At 49.3% G+C, this 26,940-nt stretch overlaps 1 protein-coding gene across 1 annotated transcript in view; it reads left to right on the forward strand.

The window, feature by feature from the left end:
* cacna2d2a (calcium voltage-gated channel auxiliary subunit alpha2delta 2a) overlaps positions 1–26,940 on the forward strand; it is a 252,724-nt gene that overhangs the window by 8,986 nt on the left and 216,798 nt on the right. The window contains exon 2 of the mRNA XM_088915597.1: positions 6,601–6,682. Within this exon, the coding sequence (XP_088771723.1) occupies positions 6,601–6,682 (82 nt within the window). The remainder of the gene's footprint in view (positions 1–6,600; positions 6,683–26,940) is intronic.

Raw genomic sequence — 26,940 nt, forward strand, 5'->3', positions numbered from 1 at the left:
GTGTCTCATCAGTTTAAGCTTTGTTCTTCCCTCATTGCTAGGTGACCTTTTCACCATCAGCGTTCTGTCTTGCAATCCACATTGCATGATACTTTTGAAGATTGTTACACGCATTCTGTTTTTTTAGTAGGTTGTGCTTTAGAATTTCAACAGGGTTCCTGCCCCGTGTGATGTTTTTGTAGTCAATTTTAAATAAATAGTGATAATTTACTCCTTGCATCATATGATCCCCTGTGTGTTAATTATTTAATTATTCTCTTTCTAGTGGAGTTGACATTTTCCTCTGGCAGGTCTGAATCATTTTATAGCCGAGAGTCATCTGAACATTGTAAGTTACAGAGTGAGGCTGAATGTGTCTTCTGTCTCAGGTGGCAGCACATTTTGTGGATACTGTATGTATGTACCTTCATCACGGAGATATCTAAGAAAAAGAAAATTGCTGTTCTAAGTGTTGTTACTGGATGTGTAGGTGGTGCTCTTCCCTCTGAACCAGAATTTCCGGACAAATTCACAGGAGGGTGACCGAGGGCGCCGTGCTGTAGAATTTGTTGTTCTTTGTATGAGACTCTCTGGTCCTGACAACTTATGTTATTAAAAATTCACTGCTCGTAAGAGTAGAACTGTTCACCTGAGGAGTCCTGGCTAAATTTCACTCAGTGCTTGTAAAATCCCTGACGTTACCCCTTAATTCAAAGATGCGGTGTTTTGTTCTTGTCTGGAAATGTGGTTAGGCCATTGTGTTCTTTATTTCTGTTAAAGGGTGATTGAACAGTATTGAACAGTAGCATAAACACCAAAGCTGAGCAGGCACCAGCCCGTGTGCCTATTTCCTTCCTGTTAGAAACACCGTGTGCAAGGTCCCGAAAACTTTACCCAAGGACAGGAATTCTAACCATTTTGCCACAGCACAAATGTCGTGTGTGCTGCCCAATGAGTGATTTCTTCCTGCTTTGTTATGTGTGCAATTCAGGCTCCTATGAAAGCTAATCAATTCTCGGTTGGAGGATGTCATCCTGCGCTTTACTGAGCAGAAAAGCATGCCAGTCGCTGTTTGTCAGCACTGCCACAGCTCCGGGAAACAGCACCACTCATGGGGCACCTGGAACAACATGGCAAAGGGATTTTGTGGCGGCTCCGGCTCTTTTTTTTGGGGAGACACCTTGTGTGGACATGAGGTGCAAGAGTCTGACCCTGATACAGGGGGAAACTGGAAGGAATGGGTTCTCCTCCCAGGGAATTCTGCTTTCTGAGTTAACAATAACAGCTGTAGTTACTATTTTGCTTCTTCCATAAAAATCTACATCATTTGTTTCTCAACGCAAGGTATTTGTCAGGCCCACGGTGCATTTTAATTAATGGTCGCTCCCGAAGACGCACGCATCTTCCCAACTCGCGCTTTCGTCGCACAGTCACCTGCTACCCCGTTTAAAAATAATCTAGTACTAAATGCTGGAAAACACTCGAAAAACGTTGAAGCATTTTGTGGCATTGTTTGTGCGAGCTGCTCAGAACACACGCCGCTGAAGAGTCTCTTTAATGAGATTGCCCCACTGGCCCTGCTGAACTCTCTGGTGTTTTGAAAGGCTAAACAGAAAACGCTGCTATTTGAGGAAATTGAAATGAGACACAAACAAGATTGCGCATTTAATTGTTGGAGAAAAGGGGGGAAACGGGACCTTTTGCAAGCTCGTAAATAGCTGTGACGATACAGGAGTGCGTCGCTTGCCGAGAGGAATGTCACCGTGCGCCACTGCGCTGTTTTTTCTGCCACTGGAGCAGGCAGTAAAACGTTGAATAATAATCCACGATTGTAAAGCAAAATGCGTCTTGCTTAGAGGAGCAGTCATTTCCGAGTGTGGTTTTGTTCACTAGGAGACAGCCAGTACTCAGGTGTGCTCAGAGTGAGGTATCACCCCACCTCTGTCACGCACGTCTTTTTTTGTCGCCTTCGTTCAGCTGTACTTCTTGCATTTCTGCCGTGTAGCACTGAGAACGTCCAGACTCCGCCAGGTATCACCAGTGCCTCTGTAGGACATATCAGACCCTTCTTCCTATAATTTGTTTTTCTTTCAAACGTGACAAGTTGCTTCACTGGTTACACCGTACTTGAGAAGGAAACGGGGTGGTCCATTGAAGTAACTCCTGACGTGGCTTTGCTGCACTGGCTTCCCGTGATGTTAGAGTTACACCTGGCAGGCCAGGTGGCCCAAAGGCATTGTTGTGACAGAGAACAAGCCTATTTGACCTGTCTGACTGTTGCAGTCTTGCCAATTTAGGTGCCTGTTATTGTTCCGGTGGAGAGTCGGTGCCCACATTTATTCTGTACTTCAGCACTGTAGAATCCTTCCAACCAGCTTAAAGCTAATTGAGACCTATTTATATCAAAATACATTTTTTTCTTACGATGGTGTGATAAGTTGGCAGATAGATCCATCTGGGCCTGTTTCCTTGAGGCTGTTGGGATCCTATCGTTGTAGAAATGATTCACAGGGAAATGGCTGAAATGTACCAGTCACCAGCCGGCTACTGAACCACTCCGTGGTGTGGTCAAGTTTCCCTCTGCTTGTTTCATTTGCCCAGCACAGGTCGGGGCCCTCTGAGCACACGGCTGTTCCTCACCGCCCAGGATCGGCGAGCTGGCTCTCCAGGTGGCCTCTGACTGCTGAGAGGGTGCCGTGAGGAAAAAGTGCTGAAACAAAAGCAGTAGAGCTCTCGCCACTGAGGCCTGCTGAGCGAAGTTAATGCAACATAAATAAAGGAACAATGGGTGTAATGCCTGCAAGCCTCAAATTACCAGCATAATCTGGGTCCAAGTTACTGCATTGCCTTAATCATGTAGCACTGTGGCTGTGTTTGAATAATTGATGCCTCTGAATCGGCTGGGAAACAGACAGGGGCTGCTCCTCAGGTCAGCGCACGGCTGTACAGCTCCGAGGGGCTCTCAAACGCCACGCGCGGCTTTCGAACGGCCTGGAACTGCCGGTACATCCTCCGGCCCATGTGTCGGAGCGGAGGGGCTGCGTTGCAACGGGATGCCATGGGGTTTTGTGAAGTATGCTTTACCTCCCATCAAAAAGTGCCTCTGTATGTCCGAGTGTTGGGGGAACGCTGGGACTCCATGCCGTTATCCCAGCTTGAAAAAGTAAAGCGAAATATTTTGTTTCGCAACAAAATAACCGTCAGAGGTGGCTTGCTTTCATTTCAGTGTTAGAAGCTTTTTTAATTATTTGACATCTTAATGTTTCGGTACTCCAACCAAATTAGCACCATTTACACTGGATGCTCATTCGGAGGTACAGCAGACACCGATATTTTTATGGAAAGAAAACTGGGGTTGTTAGCACATTTCCCCGGCTTCGGTTTCATTCGCAGTTAATCTTCTCCATCGAGGTGCTGAGGCTGGCTTGTTCCAGGGTTGGGTGAGCAGGCGGTCCCCGTGGTTGAGACTGGGGGTCTGAATATCTCAAAGCCTATAAAAAGCTACTTGGTCCATCAGAGAGCAAAAATTGAATGATTAATGAGACCTGCCAGGAGCCCCTCCGGGGACTGTCTCATGGATCTTTAGCACAGAAGTGCTGTGTTTGCTCAAACGCTGACTGTTGCTGTGGCTCGCCGTGCTGCTTGTTGTGCGAACAGCCTGAGCTGGGGAAAGCGTCAGCGGAAGAGAGCGGTCTGCAAGGAGCAAGCACGCCGGGCGCAGTGAACGCCAGCAGGGGTGGCCTCCATCTCCTGCCCTTCTGTGGGTGACGTGGGGATGAAGTCTAGACGTGAATTGTACTGCATGCACTTACACAACACTGTGGTGGAGGGTGGGTTTAAAGAATAGACATGAATTGTACTGCATGCACTTACACAATGCTACAGCCTAGAGGGGCACACTTCTGGTCCCGACAGGCCAGCGAGTCTGCAGGATCTCTCAGTCTCTTTAAGGCCGGGGTTCTCAGTGTTGGTGTGGCTTTCCTCCGGGTGCTCTGGTGTCTTCCCCCCCGTCCAAAGACCGGCTGGTGGGTTACCTGGCTTCTGGGGAAACTGGCCCTGGTGCGAGTGTGTGCGTGTTTGTGCCTGTGTGTGTGCCCTGTGATGGACGTTGCTTGCTGGGATAGGCTCCTGCTCCCCTGTGGCCCTGGATCAGAAGAAGCGGTTAGATGGAGGAAAGGTGGACAATTGTGTAGCCTCTCAACGGTGCTTGTAGGCCCTCACCTCAAACACAGCTGCTCTGTGTTTGTCCTAAAAGTAGGGATTGATTGCACGGGGAAGAGCTTATGTAACAGCCCTCTAAATTATGCATGTCGGCCTGCATGCTGTGCAACAGTCTTGGCTCTTTCAGGAGAGCTAGAGAAACGATTAGAGGGAGGAAACAATGTTGTCACAATAGAGCAGACAGGTGCGCAGTCCAGCTGCATTGTTGCTGCTGGGGTGTGTGAATAGGCACTGTGCAGGAGGCCCCCACAGACTGGAGGCCCAGGTCTCTCAATAAACCGCCCTGAAGGAACATGTGGCACTGCTGGGGCTTCAGACGCCGAGAAACGTGAGTCTCTTGTAGGGACATGTTGGAGGTACATTGTTACGGGAAGTCCCTCTATTTATATGTCCACACCCTGTTTATACCCATATACTGGTATATACTGGTTCGCTTATGGCCAGTTCCCTGTCTGTTTCCCGCAAGAGTAATTGTGCGTGCTTTTGCTATTCTGATTGAGATGATGTACAGAATTCTGCAGGAATGCTACTGAAGGTCCCAGCTTTGTGTCTGGTTATGTGGTTGTTTGGCATGTGGTTTAGGTTGGATTAAACCCAGATCTCTGGAGATGAGAGAGTGCCAGGTTGTGTGTTTCACCTCAGCAGAGCCTGGCAGACAGTTCTGCCGGAGACCAGGGGTCTCGAACCCTGGACCAGCAGAGCCCCCACCCAGCTGGTGTTATAGGTGGCCATTAAATTAGACTAGCAATCTCAAAAGACCTGGAACAATGTAATTGTGATCCTTTTTACAGGTGGATTTTAAAAGTAGTTCAGTAATTATTTAACACCAAAGAGCAGGACACCCTCTGACCCTTAAAGACCAGCGTTCCTGTAGTTGAACAATTTAAATGCTTAATAGATAACCTGCATGTTGTCTTATTCTTCAATAAATAGGTGATTTGGGGTGACCTGTGGGATAAACCAGGATCAGTGCTGGAGACCTTTGCTCTAAATCATTTAGCTTTTCTAAAAACAGCTTTATTAAAAATTATTTAGTCTTGTACTAACAGGTACAGTGTTCGAGAAATACGCAGATTTTTTTGCAAACCGATTTTCGACTTGGGGCTTCTTTTTTTATATAAAGGCAATTCTCAGGCCTGTCTGACATCATTTACTTTGGTGCGAAATACTGTAGCTCCCGAGCAAGCGGAAAAAGAAAGGGAAAGAGGGTACACTTATTCATGCAAAACCTCCACAATTAAAAATGGCAACGCGACACAGAGATATTCTTCAAACTCACATGGAAAAAAAAAATGAGTGCCCTATTAAAAAGTGAAAAAGAGAACGATCCTACATTGTAACAGTTTATCAAGAATGTGGCGAAGACCCACAAGAGCACAGAACTCATTAATCTGTCCTCATCGGTCAGATAGGGTGAAATTGTCAGCCTCCGTCGCTCTGCGTTGTAGATTTTCAATCCCCCTTCTCTTCCATTCCTGTGCCTGTCGGCTCCCTCAGTCTGACCACGGAGGGTCTCGGTGTTCGGCAAGAGAGACAGCTCGTGGCTCTTTGCCATTTCGCACTCTCTGTCGTAACTGCCGATTTATCAATCTTCTTGGCGAGCTGCTGTGACACGTCTGTGTCTTTCGGCCCGTCTTGCCCATTGTTCGCCGTTAATTGATCTGAGCATCTCGTCTGGTGGCTGCGTGAGAGAAGCCAGGGTATCTGCTTCAGCCACATGGCGGGCTCGCTTGTTCCAGACTCTGTATGAAGAAACGCCTGCTGTCCGGATCGGGGCATCTCGCCCAGCCCTTTCCTGAGGGGTATCGACTGCAACAGCAAGCCCAACCAGCTTGTTTGCTTGTTCCATACCCCTGCCACCCTTTGGGTAAAGAAGTACTTCCAGGCGAACGTGTGGCATCCAAAGCCCTTTGTGAGCTGTGTTTTCTGCGACAAGTTGGCATGTTGTCATTTGTTGTTTTTTTTTTTAATTTATAAGAAGTGTAAATGTTGATGATTTGACCGAATTGTAAGTCCTCTACTGTGGCTTGTCCATGGCCTGTTGTATCAGGAGTCATTGTAAAGAGCCACGAGAGGGCGACCATAGTGAAAGGACCCGATAAAAGCAATTGACTGAGGGGTTCATTTAACAAGGCAGGTGTGCGTTTAAGAGATTTGAATGGTGACTCAGCATTATGTCATGAAAGACCGGAAACCATAAGACTTCCATTGTATCAACAGCCTAAAGCACAAGTACTGCTTCCTCACTCTCCCTCTTTCCTTGAATAGAACTGGAGGTGGAGAGGAAGCGTTTAGCGTTATTAACTCAAAAGAGCGCTGTGCTTAGGTCTCACTCTGCTGCTGTTCTGGGCACTAAAAGCTTTGTCCCTCTCCTCTCTCTCTCTCTCCCTCTCTCTCCAGAATGATGCACTGGGCAGGTCGCATCGAGCAAGAGATCGACAGAGTCCTGCAGCTGGTCAGCGGAGCCCAGCAGATGAAAGGGGTGAGTGGCTCCTCCAGGCTGCATTTTTTTCTGGCCCAGGTGCTCCAGCTGTGCCCTGGCTGTCCATGTTCTGGGGTTTCCCTCCTGCATGATGAGGACATGTGAAAATGCCTGTATGATCCCATAGCAGCCAAGCTGTCACTGACTCTGCTCTCTGGCACTTGGTAATTCACAGCTCCTCCTCCTTAAAAAAAGCTGCAGGGATCAGAGGAATGGAGACCAGAATCACAGAAGTGGAAATTTGTCTGTAAGACATTTAAGGCTTTGTAGTTCACAGTCAAAGTTTAAGGCGTTTATGGGACAGTTTTCAAAGCTGAACCACTCCAGAAAACCTTTTTTCAAAATGAATTTCTGAGTGGTGAAAGGACAGTATTTCTGTTTTCCTTTGATTCCCTTTAAAGCTCATTTTTTGCTTCCTTTAAAAATGACTTTGGGAGAATCAGGCTCTGATGCGTCTCTGGAGTAACGTGCCTTGGAAATCGGCCCCTGGTGTCTGTATGCTCACTACCTGCTCTTGGTGGTTGAGCTGGAAAGGTGATCGGACTCCAGAGGATGGCACCCAGCTTGGGGAATCGCTGCCTGAGGCCCTGGACTGTGCAGGTTGGCTGCTTTAATCGGGACAACCCTGAAACACAGGAGCCAGCAGATGCTTTAGCACGCGTCTTTCCTGTGTCAGAGTGACACTGGATCTTGGCGCTGGCTGCCGTGTGACAGATGGTTGGCAGTCTGGGAGAGAGTGAGCTGCGCTGAGTGGTGTTAAGGTTTTACAACCGTTGGTGATATCCACACTCTGTGTTGCCTTTCCTGTTTTAATTGGATCTCGAGGAGGATGTGTCGGCTCGGACGGGAGTCTCTCTGAATGATTGACGAAGTGGGGCTTCTCCTGCTTGCGCGGTGAGAGCAGGCGGGCCAAGCCTTGCAGAGTTGCGCGGGCTGGCAGCATCCCTCGCACAGAGTCACCCGAAGGAGCAGGCTGTCGGTGGCAAACTCCACGTTGCCCACTGCTTTGTGCCAGTTTAGGAAAGGTTGGCACCTTGTCCTTCTTGTCCACCTGTGCTGCTATATTAGCTTTGAAACCGCATCGCCTCGTTTAACGCGGCTCCTCTGCGATGCGCTCCCTGCGTAGTACTTGTCGCCAGCCCAGCCTTCCGTTCCAAGCAGAAATGAAGGGAAACCGACAGTAAACTAACTGGACAGGACCCACCATGGGATTAGAAAGTTTCTAGTGGTATTCTGAGAGCTATACTTTGCTCTTTGCATCCAGATGCTTTCCCTGTTTTTCAGGGTTGCTGGTGACTAATGTGTCTTAGTAAAAAAAAAAAAACTTGGAGAAAGCTGCTGTAAGAACTCCTTGTTTCCAGTCATCCGGAGGGAGTGGGAATTCCAGAAGACAGGGTTATCCTTAGATGGCAGAGAGGGGAATACGGCAGCCAGTTCCCTGAAGAGACTTGTTAAGAAAACACACGGTTACCAAGAGCTGTGGGGTAATACAGCAGAGATAATGCAGTGGGGGGCTCTCAGCACTAACAGGGGGAGGCCTACAGTGTACTAAATGGCTCAGCAGGGCTGCAAAAGCCATTTTCTCAATGGATGCCTCTATACATGCGTGCTGACCAAGATCCTCCCAGGATGCACAGGGTGATAACAAGGCTGCCTGCCACTCCGGTGCTTCCCGGAGCCGCTGCCTGCCATGGGAGTAAGTTTAGGAAGGGGAGAGAAAGTCCAGTTTGGTCTCTGACTCCTCATTCTCTTCATGAGTCGCACTCAGTCCTGTCACCTTTAGAACCTGACGGTCAACTAGAAACGTTCAGCTTTAAAACTACGTGGCGCCTATGTGGTGTCTTGGAGCACGATCTGAAAGTAGCCTTTTACCCAAAACGTTATGCGACATCTGGTACTCGCTTCTCCGAGAACTGCAAAGGCAAAAGGCAGTTTCGTATGGCACCGTTAGACAGAGGAAGCTAATGTCCAGGGACCTGCTACATAAAAAAACTCTGGTAGTGAGTGCCGTCCATTTTCAATGACTGCGTTATCACGAAAGCGTAGTGGTAGGCCAGGGCCCACGGGGTACACGGCAGGACAGCAGCCTGGGTGGGACAGGGTGCACGCACACACACTTACCCACATGCTCACACTGGGGTGTGGATATTTGGAGGCACCCATTAACCTGGGTAGCATGTTTGCGGTACTGTGAGAACAAACCCACGCGCACAGGCATGAGGATAACATGCAAGCTCCACAAAGACAGGTGCCCGAGTTCACAATCGAACCTGGAACCCATAAACTGTGATGTCCTGTCCCCCCCGTCGTCTCCTGGGCCCGCTGGGTCATCAGCGCTCGCAGTGCGGGCCGCCCCCTCCCAGCTCCCAGCATGCACCACGCACGGCCTGGCCAGTGGGCTAGGTTCTGCTGAATTAACCCCTTATTTTATTAACGAGCCAGCTCATCTCACCAGGGCCCGGCGGATGAACATGGTGTTTTACTTGAACGTTTTCCCCTGCTTGTTGTGCCCCAGTAACCTTTCTCTTACTTCTCATCGTACGAAGAGTATTTCAAGAATCCAGCTTTATCTAGGTCACTGCAGTTAGTTCTCCTCTCTGTGTGATTATCATGTTTTCCCAACATGCGCCTTGTTCCCCCCCAGAGCGTTTTTATTTTAATTTTCTGCCATGCAAACTTGCATAAAATGTAACGAGCAATTATTGGCTTTTTGAAAAGAGCGCTCAATCTCATATTGAAATTGGGCAATTGAAGTAAAATAGTAGCTCCATCAGAGAGAGAGAAGAGAAAATAACAGCCCTCCTAATCTCCCAACATTGCGTCTGTAATTTCCAGATACGCTTGTCCTTTATGTCAGAATGTGCTTGTTCTATCAGTTCCTTTTTAAAAGGCCTGCTCCTCAGTTGTTTTGACTCCATTAAAAAAGTTCAGACTTCAAATGGAATGTATGTCTACCAGTATTCTGTTCTTCTTGTGTTTTTTATTAAATTCCACACCAAAAATGGGGATTTCAGAGAGAGAAAGAGAGAGAGATGTTTCAGAATGTCCCCTGGAAAATAAAACAATGCTCGATTTATAGCTCCTGCTTGTCACTGTGCAGTGTCAGCAGGAGGATCCGTACTCCAGTGCTTCTGAAGACCACGTACAATTTCTTCCGATGTTCTAGTCTCAGTCTCAGTCCAGTTTATTGCCATGTGCACAAGTGCAATGAAGTGCTTGTTCGCATGTGCGCTCCTCTACAAGGACATTAAGGAAACACCACAAACATAAACACGGAAACACTATTCCTACAGCTTTCGTTCAGAAATGTCTGCAGCTTAATAGCTACGATCAAACCACCAGTTTTCCCAACCCCAGAAAGCATCGGGCGCAAAGCGGAGTACACCCTGGACGAGACACCAGGCCATCACAGGACACGCACACACACCCTGGACGTGACACCAGGCCATCACAAGGCGCAGATAGGCACACTCATGTCAGGACCAATTCCCAGAAGCTAATTAAGACACTAGTACATCTTTGGACCCTGGAAGGCAACCAGAGCACACAAAGGAAACCTACCTACTGTACGTGAACATACAAACTCCCCACAGACAGCACCCCAGGTCCAAAACCCAGGGCCTCTGTGCTGTCAGCCAGCAATATTAACCACTGTACCACCTTCTTTTTGTATCATACAGGAACATTTACAGTAACAGTCAGGGATGGCTTTTATCCAAGTGTTTGACCTGTGTTAAGACTGCAGAAACATATAGCCTGATAACATTGAAAACCACTGCCTAGATGGAACGTGCTCTTCCCCCTCTGTATCCCAGTGAGCCTTGAACAGGTGTTGCAAATCCCCTGGGATTTCTCCTGAGGACGGAACTGGGAAAGGTCATTCAACAGCCCTCCACTTCTCTGCACAACACATGTCCAATCCTCTGATACGTGTTTAGATGTTTTTTTTCCTGCCTTCTGGTGTGAAAGCAGCAGCAGCAGCAGCAGTAGTAGTGTGGCTCAGTGTTAGGGGTGGGGTGGCGTTAGACATAGCCTAGGTGCCCAGACACTCTTTCAGCGGGATTAATTGCAAAGACGGAGTCAGAACAGACACAAACCTTAGCACCGTTAATTATCGAATATCAAATTAAGCCACCTTCAAGCCAGCCTTTAGCCCAGCTGCCGAAGTGCTGAATTTTTAATATAATATCCTCGGAGCTGAATTCAGCCTGCATCAGACGGTCGAATTCATTGAAAATGACGGGTTTTGAAAACTTTCTAGAAATGTACAGTAGTACAGCATGTTCAGCGCTCATTGAGAAACCAGGCGACCCTGAAGTTCTGAAATCTCCTCAAACCTTGAGAAACGGCTTCGGCGATGTGGCTGGGGTGGAGTGCCCGTCAGTTTGATATCGGACGGCGGTGTGGGTCTCGCATCGACATGTTGCTGTCTCTGACGCCGTAGGGCTCGGCGGCGCATCGTCACGAATATTGCCTTGGTTTGAAAAGCACTCTCTGCAGCCGGGCGTTTTTAGGGCACGCGGCAGTGAATAACGACTTCCGTTTCCGTGGGTGACGGCGATCTAAGGAACGGGGTCCAGGCCAGCGGCTTCTCCGTGTTTAAAAGCTCTGTCCTGCTCCGTGCTGCATTTCCGATGGGCTCGGCACCAGGGCCTTGCAGCCTCTGTCGCTGCAGGGCTCGGTTGGCGACTTTGCTGTGAGCCGCTGTGTTAGAACGCTCCGTCCATTAGCAGGGAAACCGCTCTTCCTGATGAAGGCCTGGGCCTCTTCCTCACCCAGTTCCGCTGGTGTGTCGCGGCCCCTTCGCCCTAACTCACGCCCCCGTTCTGTGACGGATATCAAACCAGTTCTGGGGTCGTCTGGCCCGTTTGGGGGAAAACCAGCTCCTCTAGCGTTCGTGCCGGACCTGTTGGAGCCACTGTGGGGCTCCGCGACTTCGCCCCCCGCCGTCAGAGCGTGCTGGGCCTTTTAGGACTCGTTTTCGTTTGCGCAAGGAGGCTGATCTGCATGAATAATGCAAAGGTCTTGAGCGTGTGACTGGACTCCTCTCTGTTTGCCCCCCCACAGTACCTCCCTCCCCCCCTATCCTGTTGCTTCTGTATCTGACAAAGTACCTGGGAGGCTGCCTGTGTCTCTTTGAAAATAGGTTTATCCCATTTGATTTTTTTCCCGTGTTATTATTATTATTTTTTTTTTTTTGCCTCCGCTATTGAAACCCTCATGCGAAGGAACTAAAAGCTGCGCTTTGATTTATTCTGAAAGCGGAGGAAAACTGCGTGGGGAAGAGAGGGGGGATTAGGAAGGCGAGAAATAAAACACACAGTTGCTTTTCTCTGATCCTTCGGAGGGAAAAAAAAAACACAAAACAAGAAGAGATGTGGAAAGCGAGAGAGCTCGGTGGCTCTGTTCTTTCGCATATATTAATAGTGCGGCTGTAGAAACGACAGTGGTTTTTCTGGATCCTTGATGCGCTGCCGTCAAAAGGATTTGTAATGTTCCTAATGCTTTTTAATGCTGCACAATTTTTTATGTTTTCCTGTAGATGTGCTTTTTTGCTGGAATTAAGAGGTCCCGATATACTATCCACCCAGCCATTCTTTTTCCAACGGCTTCATCCAATTCAGGGTTGCAGGGGAGCCGGAGCCTATCCCAGCATGCAACAGGTGCAAGGCAGGCTACACTCTGGAAGGAACACCAGTCCTTCGCAGGACACACACACACACACCAGGGGCAATTTTCCCAGAAGCCACTTAACCTACCAGCTTAACTTTGCACTGTGGGAGGAGACTGGAGTATCGGAGTATCCTGAGGAAACCCATGTGAACATAGGGAGAACACGCAAACTCCACACAGGCAGCACCCCATGTCCAGAATTGAACCCGGGCCCCAGCACTGGGAGGCAGCAATGCTAACTGCTGTGCCTCCCCATACTGTACTTCTTGTAAAAAGAAGTAAGTGGCTTGTACAGTGATCTGTAAAACCCAGAGGATTTAAAAATTGTTTTTAAACCTCGAGGGTGTAAGACAGGACGAAAGACCTCGTTTGTTCTGTAACCTGTCTTGCTCGTGTGGTTGCTAGTGACTAATTGATCTCGGGGTGTCATCCTTCTGCGTCTTGGAGGATTCTGGGGGAAGCACTACGGGAGAGCGTAGCGGCCAGACCCCTGCAACTCTTCATGTAAACAATGGCTTCCCGACATGAAATTCTGCACCTGCAGTCACAGATAAAATATTAGTACCCCCTCCCCATGTCATCGGCGCCGTGGACCGTGACGGGGACTGCTTGCGCGGTGTGGCTGAAAGCTCAAGGGGGTGTTGTTGTGGAAAAGCACAGTGAAAACCATCGAGGTTCTGGGAGTTTTCCTCCCGCAGGTCGTAACCTGGAAGTGCCAGCTTGGAAGTGAACAGGTGGCTTTTGGCCTGCAGTTGCAGCAAACTGCCTCGCCGTTGGAAACCTGCAAGCGCCTGGCTGGACGTTTCTGCTACGCGACAGACAGCAGTTGGGGCGTCGCTCTCTGAAAGGAGGCGTGGTCCTGAATTCCACAGGGAAGAGTGGGAAGGACAGGGGGGACCACACCGAACTCGCCGCTGCTCACCGCTCACCACGTGACTCATGCGCCATTGGGTGCAGCGTGTTGTTCAGAGGCATTGCATTTGCCTTATTATTTGGTTGCAATAGGCCCAGTCTTTATTTCTTCAAGTTCAAGTTTCAAGTTGATTGTTATTATACTCATACACGGGTATATGGTATAACGAAATGCTGTTTAGCTATCTCTCAGACGGTAAGCAGTACAGAAAAAAACAACAATTCAATGGCCTAAGAAAAGAAAGACAGAGACAACAGGCACTGTGCAAAACAACAACAGGCAACAACAACAACACTGATTTCTTCAGCTCTGCTGCAAGGCTGGGTAGCACGCACACACACACACACACACACAAGTGAGGGGTTAAAGCTGCAGCAGCTGCCTTGTGTAGAAAGGGAAGCCGCGGGGAATAGGAGTGCTGATTTGTTGTCTGATGTGACTGCTGATCAATGTAATTGGGTCTTGATTTAATAGTACTTACTCCTGTCAATAATTTGCAGAAAAGGCTGAGTGACTTTAGCGAGAAATTACCTTGCCGCTGTGCCTTTTTCTCCCCTCCTCTGAGCAGCAGCACCGCGCTTTGAGCAGCTCCTGTCTGTGGCTCTGCACGCGGTGCCGCTCGTCTCCGCATCAGAACTGCAACCCAGTGACCCGCATGACCCGAGTCCAAACCCCACTTCGCATTTACAGAGCAGGAGCCACTCGTACGCTGGACTTGTTTCACAAGCGTGATGAGAAACGTTCCCAATAACTTGCTTTTTGTGCCGGCTTTTGCAACTGTAACCCCCCCCAGAAAAAACCAACAGCCTTGGTATCTCAGTTTTCTTGCCGTGATCATGATTAGACTTCAGCAGTTTATTGTTCCGTCCTGCTTGTTATTATGTCCTGTGATAAATTCTTTACCCCACTCAACCCCGTTTGTGCTCCTGCTCTCTCGACTTCCCCCGCGGCCCACAGTCCTCGGGGAACGAGCGAACCGCTGTCCCGTCCCGAGCGTTAATGGTCACATCTCGCCGGAATCCCTTCTCCCCAGCCAGCTCGGCTCACGCCTGTTTTGTCTCACAGTTTCCAAAACCCCTCTGACAGCTCTCGGCAGGTATCGCTGGCTTAAATCCATTCAGCGGCTTTTCCGGGGAATCGGTCCGCTGTCCCCTCAGCCAGCTGCTTCCTGGTTTCGATGTGTTCAGACACCTGTCGTCTCTCAGGACATCCCTTGGCAGTGTGAATGTATTTCAGGTATCACTAAGGCCAGGGGCTGTTACAGATTACCCCCCCCCCCTCCTCCTGAATATTTGTTATTTACAGCGAATCTCCACGATTATGGCAGTACTCTGTGGGCACTGGCATCTTGTTAGCTACCATCACTACTGGACATGCCCACAGCATCTTGCAAAGTAGTTGTTTTATACTGTGACAAACCTTGCAGGGTAAAATGACATGCGCTTTCTTTAAATTTTTTTCCTTCGCAGGTTAGTGAAAAAGAATCAGAAGTAAAGCACAAGACGCACGAGCAGATGCGAGACGTCTAAGTGCTGTTTAAGTGGTCTTACCTTGCAGAGTCTTGGTAATGGGCAGAGGCTTTTAAAAAAAAATTGCATGCACACAGTAATATGCATGGCGTACACTGTATGGGCGGTGTGTGCCGTAGCACAGAGGTTTATGAGGTACATATGTGATCAACCTTGAAAATATCAACCTCTCAAAGGTGGGCTGTTTGTAGAAAAACGCACAGGAGGTTGATTGCTAAAGCTTACTGACACCTCCGACGTGGTCTGTCTTTTCTCTCTGGGCTCTTTCCAGCGAAGCTCTTGCTGGAATTTGTGAAATTGCGCCATGTTGGTCCTCTGGGGATTAGTTAGGTTAAGGCCTTAAAAACCATGTTATGCAGTACGTGTCTTTACCTGAACTGACACCTTGTTCCTCGGAGCTGGAAGTGAAATTAATAAGTATAGACACTTGGCCATCCTATCTTCCAGGCTGTTTGGAATAAAGCCCCTAGCCGAAGATAGGCAGTTGCTATTGAGCTCTCGTGCAGGACATACAGTTTTCCTTTCTTTGAGAATGACTGGAGTTTTTTTTTTTAAATAGGATTGAGGAGCTATAGCTTTAAGGAAAGCTGGGAGAGCCTTTTGTGTAGTAGTGATAGAAATGCAATTTTTTCATTGGTGCAGCTAGCCTTGGCAAACCTACCCAAATGATTTCAAGCCTCTGGGACAAAGTGGCTGTGTGTTGGTTCTCCTTAAAGAAGACAATACCCTGTGTTATCTTAAAATAGGATTAAAGTGCTTTTTATTCTTCTTCTTTGTTCAAGCGCTCATTTCTTTTTGCCAACTCTGCAGAACTTTCTACTTCCAAAGCCTACTTTCTGTCAAGTCTGCAAGACTCTTTTCTGACCTTATACTATTTTAAAACATTTCACAGCCATCTGCACAGTCCCACTGTCAGTCTAGCAGTCAGATATCCCAACTGTGCATGCAGGTTGGGGAGGGGAAGCATTTTGTCTTTGCTCTTTTCCTTTTCCTTGTCAATTTAATTTACTGTGGTATTGAGTTGGGGGGGATGATCTTAGATGCAAAGCAACGATGTGAAGATGCTGTGCTCAGAGTCTTGCAGACGGATGTGACAGATAAGGTGTGGGTATAAATATTTCAAATGTTTTGGTTAAAAATGGCGTTTTTAAATCTTTCATCTGTAGCTTCCAACCTTCTCTAAGGAAGTTTGTCGAATGCGAAAGCACATTTACATGTGTCAGGAACTGATTCCCATCTTTCAGGGTTTCACTAATCGCTTCATGCTAAGAATATCATTTAGGAAAATGCCATATGGCATGTATTCTTCATGTGTGGAGATGCAGGGCTGTTTTCTCCAGTGACAGTATTAACATTACATTGGATGTACTGTAGCTTTAGGACAGGTTGTCTCTCATTCAGAGAAACTGAGACGTTTTGGCTTCGGTCTTCCACGGTGAGCTCCTTCCCATTGAATGTGTCTTCTTCCTTCTCCAGTCACTCAATGTCCAGTGCGTGCTTTTAATCCACTGGTAGCCTTTTTGGCTGGACTCCAGCCTCAGTGGCTTTGAACTGAATTGCTGGTACTGTGCAGGAAGCGTAATGCGTATTCGCCCTCTTTGACTGAAGGCGACAAGTTCAGACTTGGATCCGAGTTCCTGGCTGCTTTCTGAGCCAATGAGAGGCGTTTTTAAGGGCCGCTTTTTGATGGGATCGTTGCCTTGGCAACCGCATCGCTCCATCGGATATGGAGGCAAATGACCGCGTCCTCCAGCAAAGTAGCATGTTAGTGCCAAGTGGACACATCTTACTGAGCCCTCATCCTCGTGGTGCTGTATGAAGGCAACGCAAAAAACGAAGAAAGAAAATAAGCCCCCCTCTTTAATTTATAGAAGCAAATGCAAACTGAGAGAGACCTGGACACGAGAGGGAGCAATTTAATTTGACATCCTCCCTTTTTATTTCTAGTGTCGTTTTATTATTTTGTTCTAGCAGTCTAATAAGAGTTTTTTTTTTTGGAGAGGGGGTACAGTAGTTGAGGGTACATTTAATACTCCAGTATTAAAGCTTCTCAATCGGAACCTGACGGGGATGATCCGTCGGGCCCGAGGCCTGCAGACAGGGCTAGCCTGGGTGTCTACTCCACCTTAGAGCGGGCTCCGTGACCGCACGGCTACCACAGCGACGCCGCTGTCAGCGGGGTTCACCTCCCTGAAAGCTCTCTCGCCTGGGAGCGTTCCTCCTTATTTTCGCTTTGATTCCCTTGCACTGGGATGAGCCTCTACACCCTCCCGGTCTCCAGCCCTCTTCCTTCTCCACATGGTCTCTGGGGCTGCAGGCAGTAAATATTCTCACTTTGCCTCCCGCCGCCGTTGGGTCTTGAGAATAACTTTTTTTCTTGCTGATGGGAAGGCATTTTAGCTTTTAGCTGCAGGAGACTCGTTCCCGGGATTCTCCTGGCCGGTTCAGAGTGGGAGAAGGCCTTGACATGTCTAAATCTGTGTGTGTGTGTGCAGGCTGGGGGGGGATCACCAGGTGAACCTGAACCAGAACGCTCCTTCATAATGGAACCTTTCCCATGCCTGTTTTTTTTTGCATTTTTAAGTCCCCGAAGGAAGCCATTTTAGGGTGTGTGTGTATGTGTGGAGATTTTCTTTTGGAATGCAATAAATTCAAACTGCGCTTAACTTGGCCTTTGTGGTCCAGGATGAGGTAATACTGCCCTACAGCTGCCTTTGCAGGCAGAGGTGAAGTCACTTGGTCCGCTGGAGGTGTGGAGTTCCAGCGTAGAGTCACTGTGTTGCACCTAAAATGAGGCCATGTCATGACTACTCTCTGACCACATCCTGGTGCTCAGTCTTCCCTCGGCACACTTGGGAACATCCAGCAAGGAATATGCAGTTCCAGGATCCAGGAAATGCAGCTGAGGTGCAGTGAAGCACAGTTAAAAGTCAATGTGGAGATGGGGGTTAAATCAGGATAGTAATTATTGTGTGCTCCACGTGGCAGCAGAAGGAGGCGTGGTACAATGAGCTTCAAGGCAAGTTTCAAGCCTGAGAAGGCTGCAAGGAATGCGAAGCTGGTACGGGGGGAGGAGGGTCAAGCAGGGCCCAGCTGTCCAATCAGCTGACCACCTGCAGGAAGTGACACCCCGCAAGCCTGCCACAGCTGCCAAGACCCCGTGCGCAGACCTTTCCAAACAAAATCAGACTGGCCCCGATACGAGCCGTCAGGACTGCGGTCTCTTGCTCAGTAGGGTTGGTGAGAGTTCGTACGACATGGGGGGGGAGGGGGGGCGATCAGAAGTTCCCAGAAACGAAGGAAAGCTCCTGCCGCCGCCCAGTCTCCCGGCTGCTGCGTGCCAGCGAGGCGAGGGAGCGACGGATCTCTGGGCTGCGGGCGACCGGCTCATCGAGAGCTTCCTCGCCAAGTGCCTCATTATGAGCAGTGTGCTGTGAATGGGTTGTTTTTTTTTGGGGGGGGGGGGGGGGTCTGGTGAGAATGGATGTTTGGGGAAAATGACGGGGGGTAAGCAGCAGTCGTGCAAAACACCGATAAGAGTCCCCCCCCCCCCCCCCCAGATTCTCCCCACACCGCCAGCACAAGCCCAGCTGCCACAGATGAAACGGTGGCGGCTCTCGGCTCCTCTCTGCTCCAGTCTTTGATCTTGCCTTCCCAGCTGCCGTTTCGCGTCTCTTTCTTTTTTTTTCTTCGCCCTCCCCTCCCACAAACACCTTCCCCGTGCTCACGCTCAGCGGTGCAGGAGGTGTAAATTGGCTCATTTCTCTGTGTTTTAACACAAACATGAAGAACCCGGGGTCTCGGGTAGCGTGGCGGCACTGCGGGGGAGCTCGTGGCTTTGTGACACAGAGAGATAAAGTGAGAAGTGTTTAAACAATTAATTACCCCTCACTGGATCGGAACGCTCAAATTGCACGGATCTCTCCTCTCTCCTCTCTCCCGGGCAGGGGCTGAATTCCTCGCTCCTCGCCCGTTCCGTGCCGCACGGGAAAGCACAGCTGGAAAAGAGAGAGAGAGAGGGGGGAAGCTTCCGGGGATTGGGAAGCAGTTGTTCTGCGGTGTTTGCGCAGGGCTCTCCGGGAAGTGCAGGCGTGCTGTAGGGATTCACGGACCTGGCTCCGTCATCCTATTCCTGGGAGCGAGCAAGACTTCGCTTTTTGGAGGATGATGTATATGATGGGTGGGGCTGGGTGGCAGCGAAACTGGAGGAGGGTCCCGCAAAGTTTAGATGGCACAGTCACTGGCTGGAGTGTGAGAACCCCCCCTCCCAAGCTGGGTAGGGTACTGGGCCTTGGGCTTCGGCCCCACAGTATAGAACAGGGTCCACCTTGCGCTTCCCTTGTGTGAGCTAGACGACACGATGTCTCGCTGGGTGTGAAAACTCCTCACAGCCCACCTGGCCTTCATGCCCCCCCCCCCCTTCCCCGTTTATGGGCTCACACCTCGCCTTCTCTCTTTTGCCCGGGAAGCTCTGGCAGGATCATGAATCCTCTTCGCCCAGCACCTGTTGTCCTTGGCGCCCTGCCGCCTGTCGGCGACCCACAGTACAAAGTGGAGACTGGAAAGCGGAGGTTTGTACAAACGCCCCTGAAGATGGGAGCACTGACCCAGCTTATGTCACGTGCATGCTCAAGCCGATAAAAGCAGAAGCAAAAAAAACATTTTTATCCCTAACTTGGCATTTCCCCACCCTCCCCGATCTCTTCCTCCCAACTCGTGCTCTTCTTAGGGAGCCCCAGCGAGAATTCAGTTGCCTTTCCGCCATTCCTAATCGGGCTAGCTGAAGGTTCCCCCCGTCGCAGTGAATAAACAGAAGTTTAAAATAATGATGATAATTGGACTAATAATAACAACGATGGCAATCATAATAAATCAAGTGCCTCTAATTACCCCCCCCCCCATCTCGCGGTCTGGGCTCTTCAGCGCGCAGGGGGCGGTGGTAAAGTTTGTGATCCATCTTGGGCGAGCAGGCCCAGCATGGAGGATCGGTGCCTTCTCCCCCACTGACGCCACTCTGCCCCCCCCTCTTCCAGCTCTGTGGGCCTGTTACTCTGATTTGTCTCGTGCTGTCCTGACAGCCCTTCTGTAAACACATTTATTTTTCATTAGTGCCTTCCCCAGCCTCAGCCGTCTCTAAGACTTCCTTCCCTGCCTCCCTTCTCCTCTGCCTCTCTCTCTCTCTCCTTTCTTCTCTCTTGATGGGCAGGGCAGCCAAGCCCATTATGGATCTCGGCGTTTGCATTTAGAAAGCAAGACAAATGAGCTTAATGAACTAACGGCACCTCTCCTTTGATCCCTCTCTCTCTCCTCTCCTGGTCCCTCCTGCTTTAGTCTGGCAGTGCAGGCTGTTGTGTGTGTTTCCTTCCTGGGTACTTGAAGAAAGCTTTGTTTCACTCCTGTGGATTCTAATGAAGGTTACAGTAGTGGAGGAATTTTAATTTCCCTTTTTTATTTTTACTGGTAGTGCACCCAGGATGCTGGCAGGTTAGGAAGAAGCTGAGCTGCAGGTGGAACGGCCAATCCAAATCCGTCCAAAGATAAAAAATTGGACCAGGCATTCAATGCATCTTTGCCTCGTGTTTAATGAACTGTCCAGCTTGCGGTACCTCTAAGGTAGTTCTGCTGCAGTGGCTATAGGAAGGTTGCACAATTTTAAAAGTAAAGACTGAGAATGTCCTGCGAGATTACTGCTAATGTTGGGGTGGTCCAGGATGTTACTAGGATTCCCCAGAGTGGTGCTCTGCTTGCCGAATGCGACAGGGATGGGCTGGGCTGTGGCCATGGTTTTCTAGGCTGCTGGGAGCCCTGTAATTGAGAGAGAGAAGTTCTACACCCAGTGATCGCTTCTGCAAGGTGTTGTGTAGCATTGCATGGTGGGACGGGACAGTGGGTACGTGGGCATGGCAGTCTTTCCACCCCGGCTTATCGTAAAGCCCTGAGCTGGTGAACAGTGGGCTGTTCCGGAGTGACGTGAGCTAGAAAAGTTTATTTTCCCAAAAAGTCACACCAAAAGACCTGAGGCTAAATCTGATTGTCCCAAAGTTGGAAAACTCTCTAGGCAGATCGTTCAGCTGTCAGGCCCCCTAGTTTCGGAAACTGCCCACGATTTATAAATCATCGATGATTTGTGGTCAGGTTCCGGCTGATCTTGCCTGTTTGTTTGAGCTGGCTTTTGAGGGCAGATTTTGTAAAGCACCTTGAGGCTGGTCCTTGACTAAGTGCAGGTTGCTGATTTTATTTTTATTACGAGGTGCTGTATAAACTTGCATTGTCGTATGCTATTCTGTGAAGTTGCAGACTCCACATAGACATCCCCACAGCTGAAACTGAATCATCTGGAGCCTTTGCTGTAACTTACTAGCCTGGATTCTAAGTCTGATGCCATTGGAGGGTTTATAAAAAAAATGGTAAAGAGATATGTGAAAAATAATAAAAAAAAACAAAATGAGAGAGAATATCATTTGTTTTATATGAATGGATGAAAATCTGCTTCTGCAGATTTGTCCATGTGTGAGCGAGCCCAGATTCAGACCGCTCATGTCCTGAGGCCTCTTCTGCTAACTGGTGTGCTGTGCTGAGCTTGGTGATTTTTGCCAACCTTAAGGGTGTTTTACAGGCGTGTGAAATACAGCCTGATGCTTTCCGACACGTCAGCTTGAGTGGTCAGCCAGGCAGGGAATGGGGCGGCAGGTAGTGGCGTTTTCGACCCTCTTCTGACTGACGCCTTTCCTGCTTCTGGTTCTGAGCTTTTTGAGAGCCGTTTGTATTCCTGTCAAACCACTGACCCTCCATTCTGTTTTTATTCACTGCTCCAAGCTCCGCGCCACACGCGAAACTCCACCTGGGCTGAAACCAGTGGCCTGGCCAGGAGTTTATATCTGGGCTGGCAGGGACACCTACAGGGGCTGGCCTTTTTAAATGTTGGCCTTTTAAAATAGCATGTCCTGCTAAAACGTGTTTCTTGTCCGCAGCAGTTTTACTTGGAACCCCTCATTTACACCGCAGGTAACATGTTTGTTACATGCTCATTCCACACTGAGGCCAGTTTCGTTCAGCACTAAGTGGACAGAATTCATGTCGGTGCATTAGAGCCGTGTCTGGTCTACTGTACTGCCGGTGCATCTTGCTCCAGATCTGTTTCTAACTGATTTTGTTTTTGGGTCTTTTTGCTTTCACACTGAGGTCGCGTGCAAGATACGGCGCACATTGAGCACCGCACAGATGCTGTTTAGCCGTGTTTCCATCTCATTTTCTGGGAATGCCGTTTGTCTAATAGCGCAGGTCTGCAGTGCTTTAAGCGCGTCGTGCCAGAGGAGTTTCTGGAAACGAAGGGAGCATGTTGGTACGTGTGGCCCTGGGGGATGAGTTGAAGTTAAATTTACTGTTAAATGAGTCGAGCTGCTGTACTTGTAATCCTGTGCTGTTATTATATTTTTTTTTTTAGAGGCCAGCTGGCCAGCTAGCAAATCAAGTCAATATGTGCGGATGAAGGATGAGAGTGAATGTGGGTGTTATTACCTGGGAATGCTCTCCTTTGCTCACACTTTCTCTCCCTCCCCCCCACCTCTTTCATTTATTTGGCTGATACTTTTATCCAAAGGAGCTCCATGTGCTTCCATTCATACAGGAGGGTACTACACCCGAGCAATCCGGGTGAAGTAGCTTGCTCAAGGAGACACTCCTGTTGAATTGCCTGGGAATTGGAACCTGCTGCCTCCCGGCGACGAGGCCGGAACCCTGAGCTCTGCTCCATCCTGGTGCTGCTGCTCCGTGCAGAAACAGTCATGCTGAGAGAAATATTTTGGAACTGGCACAGCCCCTCTTCTCTGATCTGTCCAGGCGCTCTCCGATCTCTTCCCAGCACCCGGGCTGGCTGAGCTCGCTGCGTTGCTTGAGACTCCTAATTGCTCCTTTGCCAGCGTGACGATGCGATCCCTCAGTAAGATCCCGATTGTACGCGAGCAGCGATGTCTCTCCGCCCCAGGCTTGCTGGTGTCACTGACAAACTCTGCATATCGTTTGGAAGGCTTCACAGACTGCGGCTGCTCGTGCTCGGACAGGTTGCGTTCGTTCTAGGGGGCGCGTCGGACTGGAGTCGGCTCGGCGTGATGAAACCACGGCGCGGTGGAGGGCCTGAGATAATCTCGTCTCAGTCAGAAGTCTGCTGATCCCCCACTCCCCCGCTAAAGAAATAATCAAAACACCCGAGATGAAAACATCTGCTCCAGCTGTTGGACTGGCCCTAGAGCTCTCAAGAACAGAAGCGGGCAGCGCATGTGTGCGTCACGGCGGGGGGGGGGGTTGGGTCACGACGGCGAAGATCAAACGCAGCACTCGAGCCTGGCCATGCTGTTCTATAATGCGTCTAATTTGTCCAAGTTGGTGGGCAGAGAGAAGGAGGGAGGCAGGGAAGAATTAGACATCCGCCGGCTCCGTTTGCGTTGCTCGTGGAAAGGGGGGATTGAGGACGAGGGGTGGGCTAGGGGAGACGGCGTGTGCGTGGGGTGCGTGTCGGGGGGAGGGCTGGCGGTGGATGCCTGGCCTTCTGGAGGACAGAGAAGAGGCTGGGACCGATGATTGAGCAGGGACAGGCCTGGGAAATGGATTTTAGCCTCCTTGGTATGGATTATTTCTCTTAAGTGTGTGTTCTGGTTGCAGCTGAGCTGCGATATATGTTGAGGGTTGGCGGATTTGGGCCGTTAATCTGTTAATCTGAGCGGTGATCCGCTCTTTGCTCAGTGTTCTGTGCGCTGAAAGGCACGGAGGATCCTCGACTGCCCCTCCTGAAGCAAGACGCTTGCTTGGCGAAGTGGGCTCGGGCTCTCGCGCTGCAAGGTGAGCTGGAGTGGCAGGTGGGATCACTCGCTGACCCCAGGTAAAGCGTTACCAGGTCATCGGTTTGCGAGCGCAGCAGGGGGCCAGCAGGGGGCGCACCGACGAGGCCCGTCGGAGGCCTCCGCGACGAGCACATCGGCCGGCAGCCGGAGTCTCGTGTCCCGGGACTGTGCTTGGGCGCGCAGTCGTGTTGGAGAGAGCTGCAGCAAGCCCGCAGCAGCGCTGGTGGTGCTGGCAGGGGGCCCCTGCAACAGGACAAAAGTATGAGCAGGTGGATGCATGGCGCTAAGGCGTTTCAGGGCCGAGCGGAGTGCAGGCGTTTTGCATTATTTCTCACACGCGATAGCATGAAGGGTGTTAGTGTCTGGAATTTGCTTGAGGTGATCCCTTTGTGTGCCTGGGGAAATAGCTGAAACTTATTCAGTGTGCAATAATATCCTTAATTAAGGATCCCCAAAATAGCTTCTCCTAAATGATGTGCATGATTACTCTTATGATACCCAGCTAGTGTAAAACCGCAAGAAAGGCCAGACAAACCTGTCTAGCCCATTTGGGGTTTAGGAGCCAGCTGCTCTGCAGATCCCAGCCAGGTGTTTCCTGAAAGAAACCAGGGTATCGGCTTCAACGGCATGACTGGGCAGCCTGTTCCAGACCCCCGCCACCCTTTGTGTAAAGGAGTGCCACCTGTTGTTCAGTTTAACTGCGGTTCCCTGTAGTTTCCACTTGTCTCCTGTGGTTTGTGTTTCACTGTGAATTGTGAAGAGGCCCACTGCTTTGATTTCTGTCAAGGCCTTTCACAAGTGTCACTGAACTGGAACTTCCTAATTTTGGGGCCCAGCGAATTTTATGTTAAGGTCACTCATTTGGAAGGAATGAAGAAAACTTTTTAACATGTTAGTTAAAAGTGGCCCCGGTTAGGGCTCGGATCTGTTAAATATGCTTTAGAATTTCAAATCAAATTTTATATTGTTATACGGTCTTCAGGGGTATAAGCCTTTTGGCGTCCTTTATTGGCTGCAGAATTATGCGAAGTTAGCCGGAGTCTGTCGGGGCTTTTTCAATTGGCCCTTCTGATGGCCTCCTTAGCAGCACTTGAAATGAAGTTGCTGGGACCAATTTCGTTTCCATTCACTTGCATTCAAGTGTTCCGCACAACACCCGTGGAAAACAGGTCTGTGCACTGCATATTCAAATGTGCTTGATTATGCTGGAAAATATGTGAACGCACAGATAAAATCTTGATAAAAGGGGGGATTACTACTGAAAGAGACCCGGGAGGCAACGTTTTGGTTCTCTGTGAAGATTGCTGCGCCTGGGCTTTGATTTTTGATTTTATTTCCTCTTCTTGTGGTGATGGTTCACAGGCACAAAGGGTTTGCCTTTTTTGATATGCAGATTTGCTCAGTATGCATGCACAGGAAAAAAAAAGCTAAACACTAATAAGTGGCTAATTAAGTGCTATAATTTGGGGTGAATAGGATGGCAGGGGGTGATTTATTTATTTAGGCGAAGCTTTTATCCAATGCAGCCAACACTCGAAGCACGATTGCATAAGAGTGTAGTTCCATATTGCAGAGTGGGGGGGGGGGATAAACAAGTTAAAATTCAACGTAATACGGTAGGTTAACAAGGAATCGGAATAGCACATCATTCTGCACTCGTATCCGAGGAGAGGAAGGATTACAGTGCAATTCACCTGAATGGGAAACATCACTGTCCTCATACGGTGTTATTGGCCACCCTGCTTCCCTGTACTGGCTGCTCACAAATTACAGTGTTAAAGAAGCAATGGGCACTGCTGGTGCCGTTAGCAGACAAAGAGAGCACAGGCAATCTTCCCCGTGTTCTCCGGCTGGTCTCTTTCATTCCGTGCTTTACAGGAAACCTGTCATTAGTGAAAATACCTGTCTCTCCGAACCTCACAGCCCCTCTAATCCAGGCTCACCTGCATCAAGAATATGTCCAGCATTCATGTGGCCTTGTTGTGCGACGACGCGCTTTGACGAGTCTCTAGAAATGACTTGATCCTCTAGACTTTCCCCGACTAGTCCGGAGAGCGGTCCTTATGCTCTCACTCTGTTACTGCTGGCACTAAGGCCCATTACGTTGTCACTACAGTGCTGCTAACTCATTAAGATGGTTCCAGTGCAGCTGAACTCCAGATTAGTAATAATAATAATAACATCACTTTATTAACCCTTTACAATTTCTTGCATTAGGAATTGTCTTTTCAGACAGGGAGAGAGCCTGGGGTCAGAGCGCAGGGTCTGCCATTGTACGGCGCCTCTGGAGCAGCTGGGGGTTAGGGGCCTTGCTCAGGGGCCCAACGGAGTAGGACTCCTCTGCCAGCTGCGGGATTTGAACCAGCGACCTTCCAGCCACAGTCACAGATCCTGAGCCACAGAGCCGCCCTAAAATGTTGTTGCATTGGCCGGGAATCGAACCCGGGCCTCCCGTGTGGCAGGCAAGAATTCTACCATTGAGCCACCAGTGCTCACATAGTCATCCTGACAGCCTCGGGGCCAGTAGCTCTCCAGGGCTGCTTTTGGCTTTATCACCATGGAGGCCTCTTTATCAGGCCCTGCAATCTCTCTCTCTGTCTCTCTACCAGAAATCTCAGCACTTGTCTCGAGAGCCTGTGCATCTGGAAGCAAATTGCTCCCGATGCCTGTTCTCTCTGACACATCCTTTGTCCCCGCTACAATTATTACAATGATAATAATAATAAAAGAAGAAGAAGAAGAAAAACTTATTGCAGCCTGGCTTTCAATGGGCTCATTGTCGCCTTTTGTGAAACAGTGAGATGAAAACTCCAGAGGAGAAGGAATCTTGTAAATGTCAATAATGTAAGCTGGCACAATTCATGCCCAGACACACCGTTTCTCTCCTCCCTCCTCTCTTTCCTCCCGAGCCCTCTTTGTTATTCTTGAATGTAATAGTGGAGATCTTTTCAAACTAGAAGGAAAGTCAATCCCCTCCTGCTATTTTAATGGGAGGGGGAACGGTAGTCATCTGTGATTACACTGTGTGTGCTTAGCAATGCGCTATAAATAGATATTGTAGGGTGTACTTGGCAGCAACAGGGTAGAATTCTTTCTTCTCTGACGGGTTTTTGTGTCCCTTCTCTTAAGACATGAACTGGTAAAGAGTCAGCGGGAAGCTGCCTTGCTTTGGAAGAGTAAGGGACACAAATCACAGACTTGACGTGCAGAAAGTTCACATCTTACAGTAAGACACCTCATCCCGGCCCCTGATACAATACAGTTGGCGAAACTGGCGACCCAGTAAGGAAATAAGAATCCCGATCT

Source organism: Atractosteus spatula, chromosome 5, assembly GCF_055471065.1.
Source record: "Atractosteus spatula isolate fAtrSpa1 chromosome 5, fAtrSpa1.hap1, whole genome shotgun sequence".
Taxonomy (NCBI): Eukaryota; Metazoa; Chordata; class Actinopteri; order Semionotiformes; family Lepisosteidae; genus Atractosteus; species Atractosteus spatula.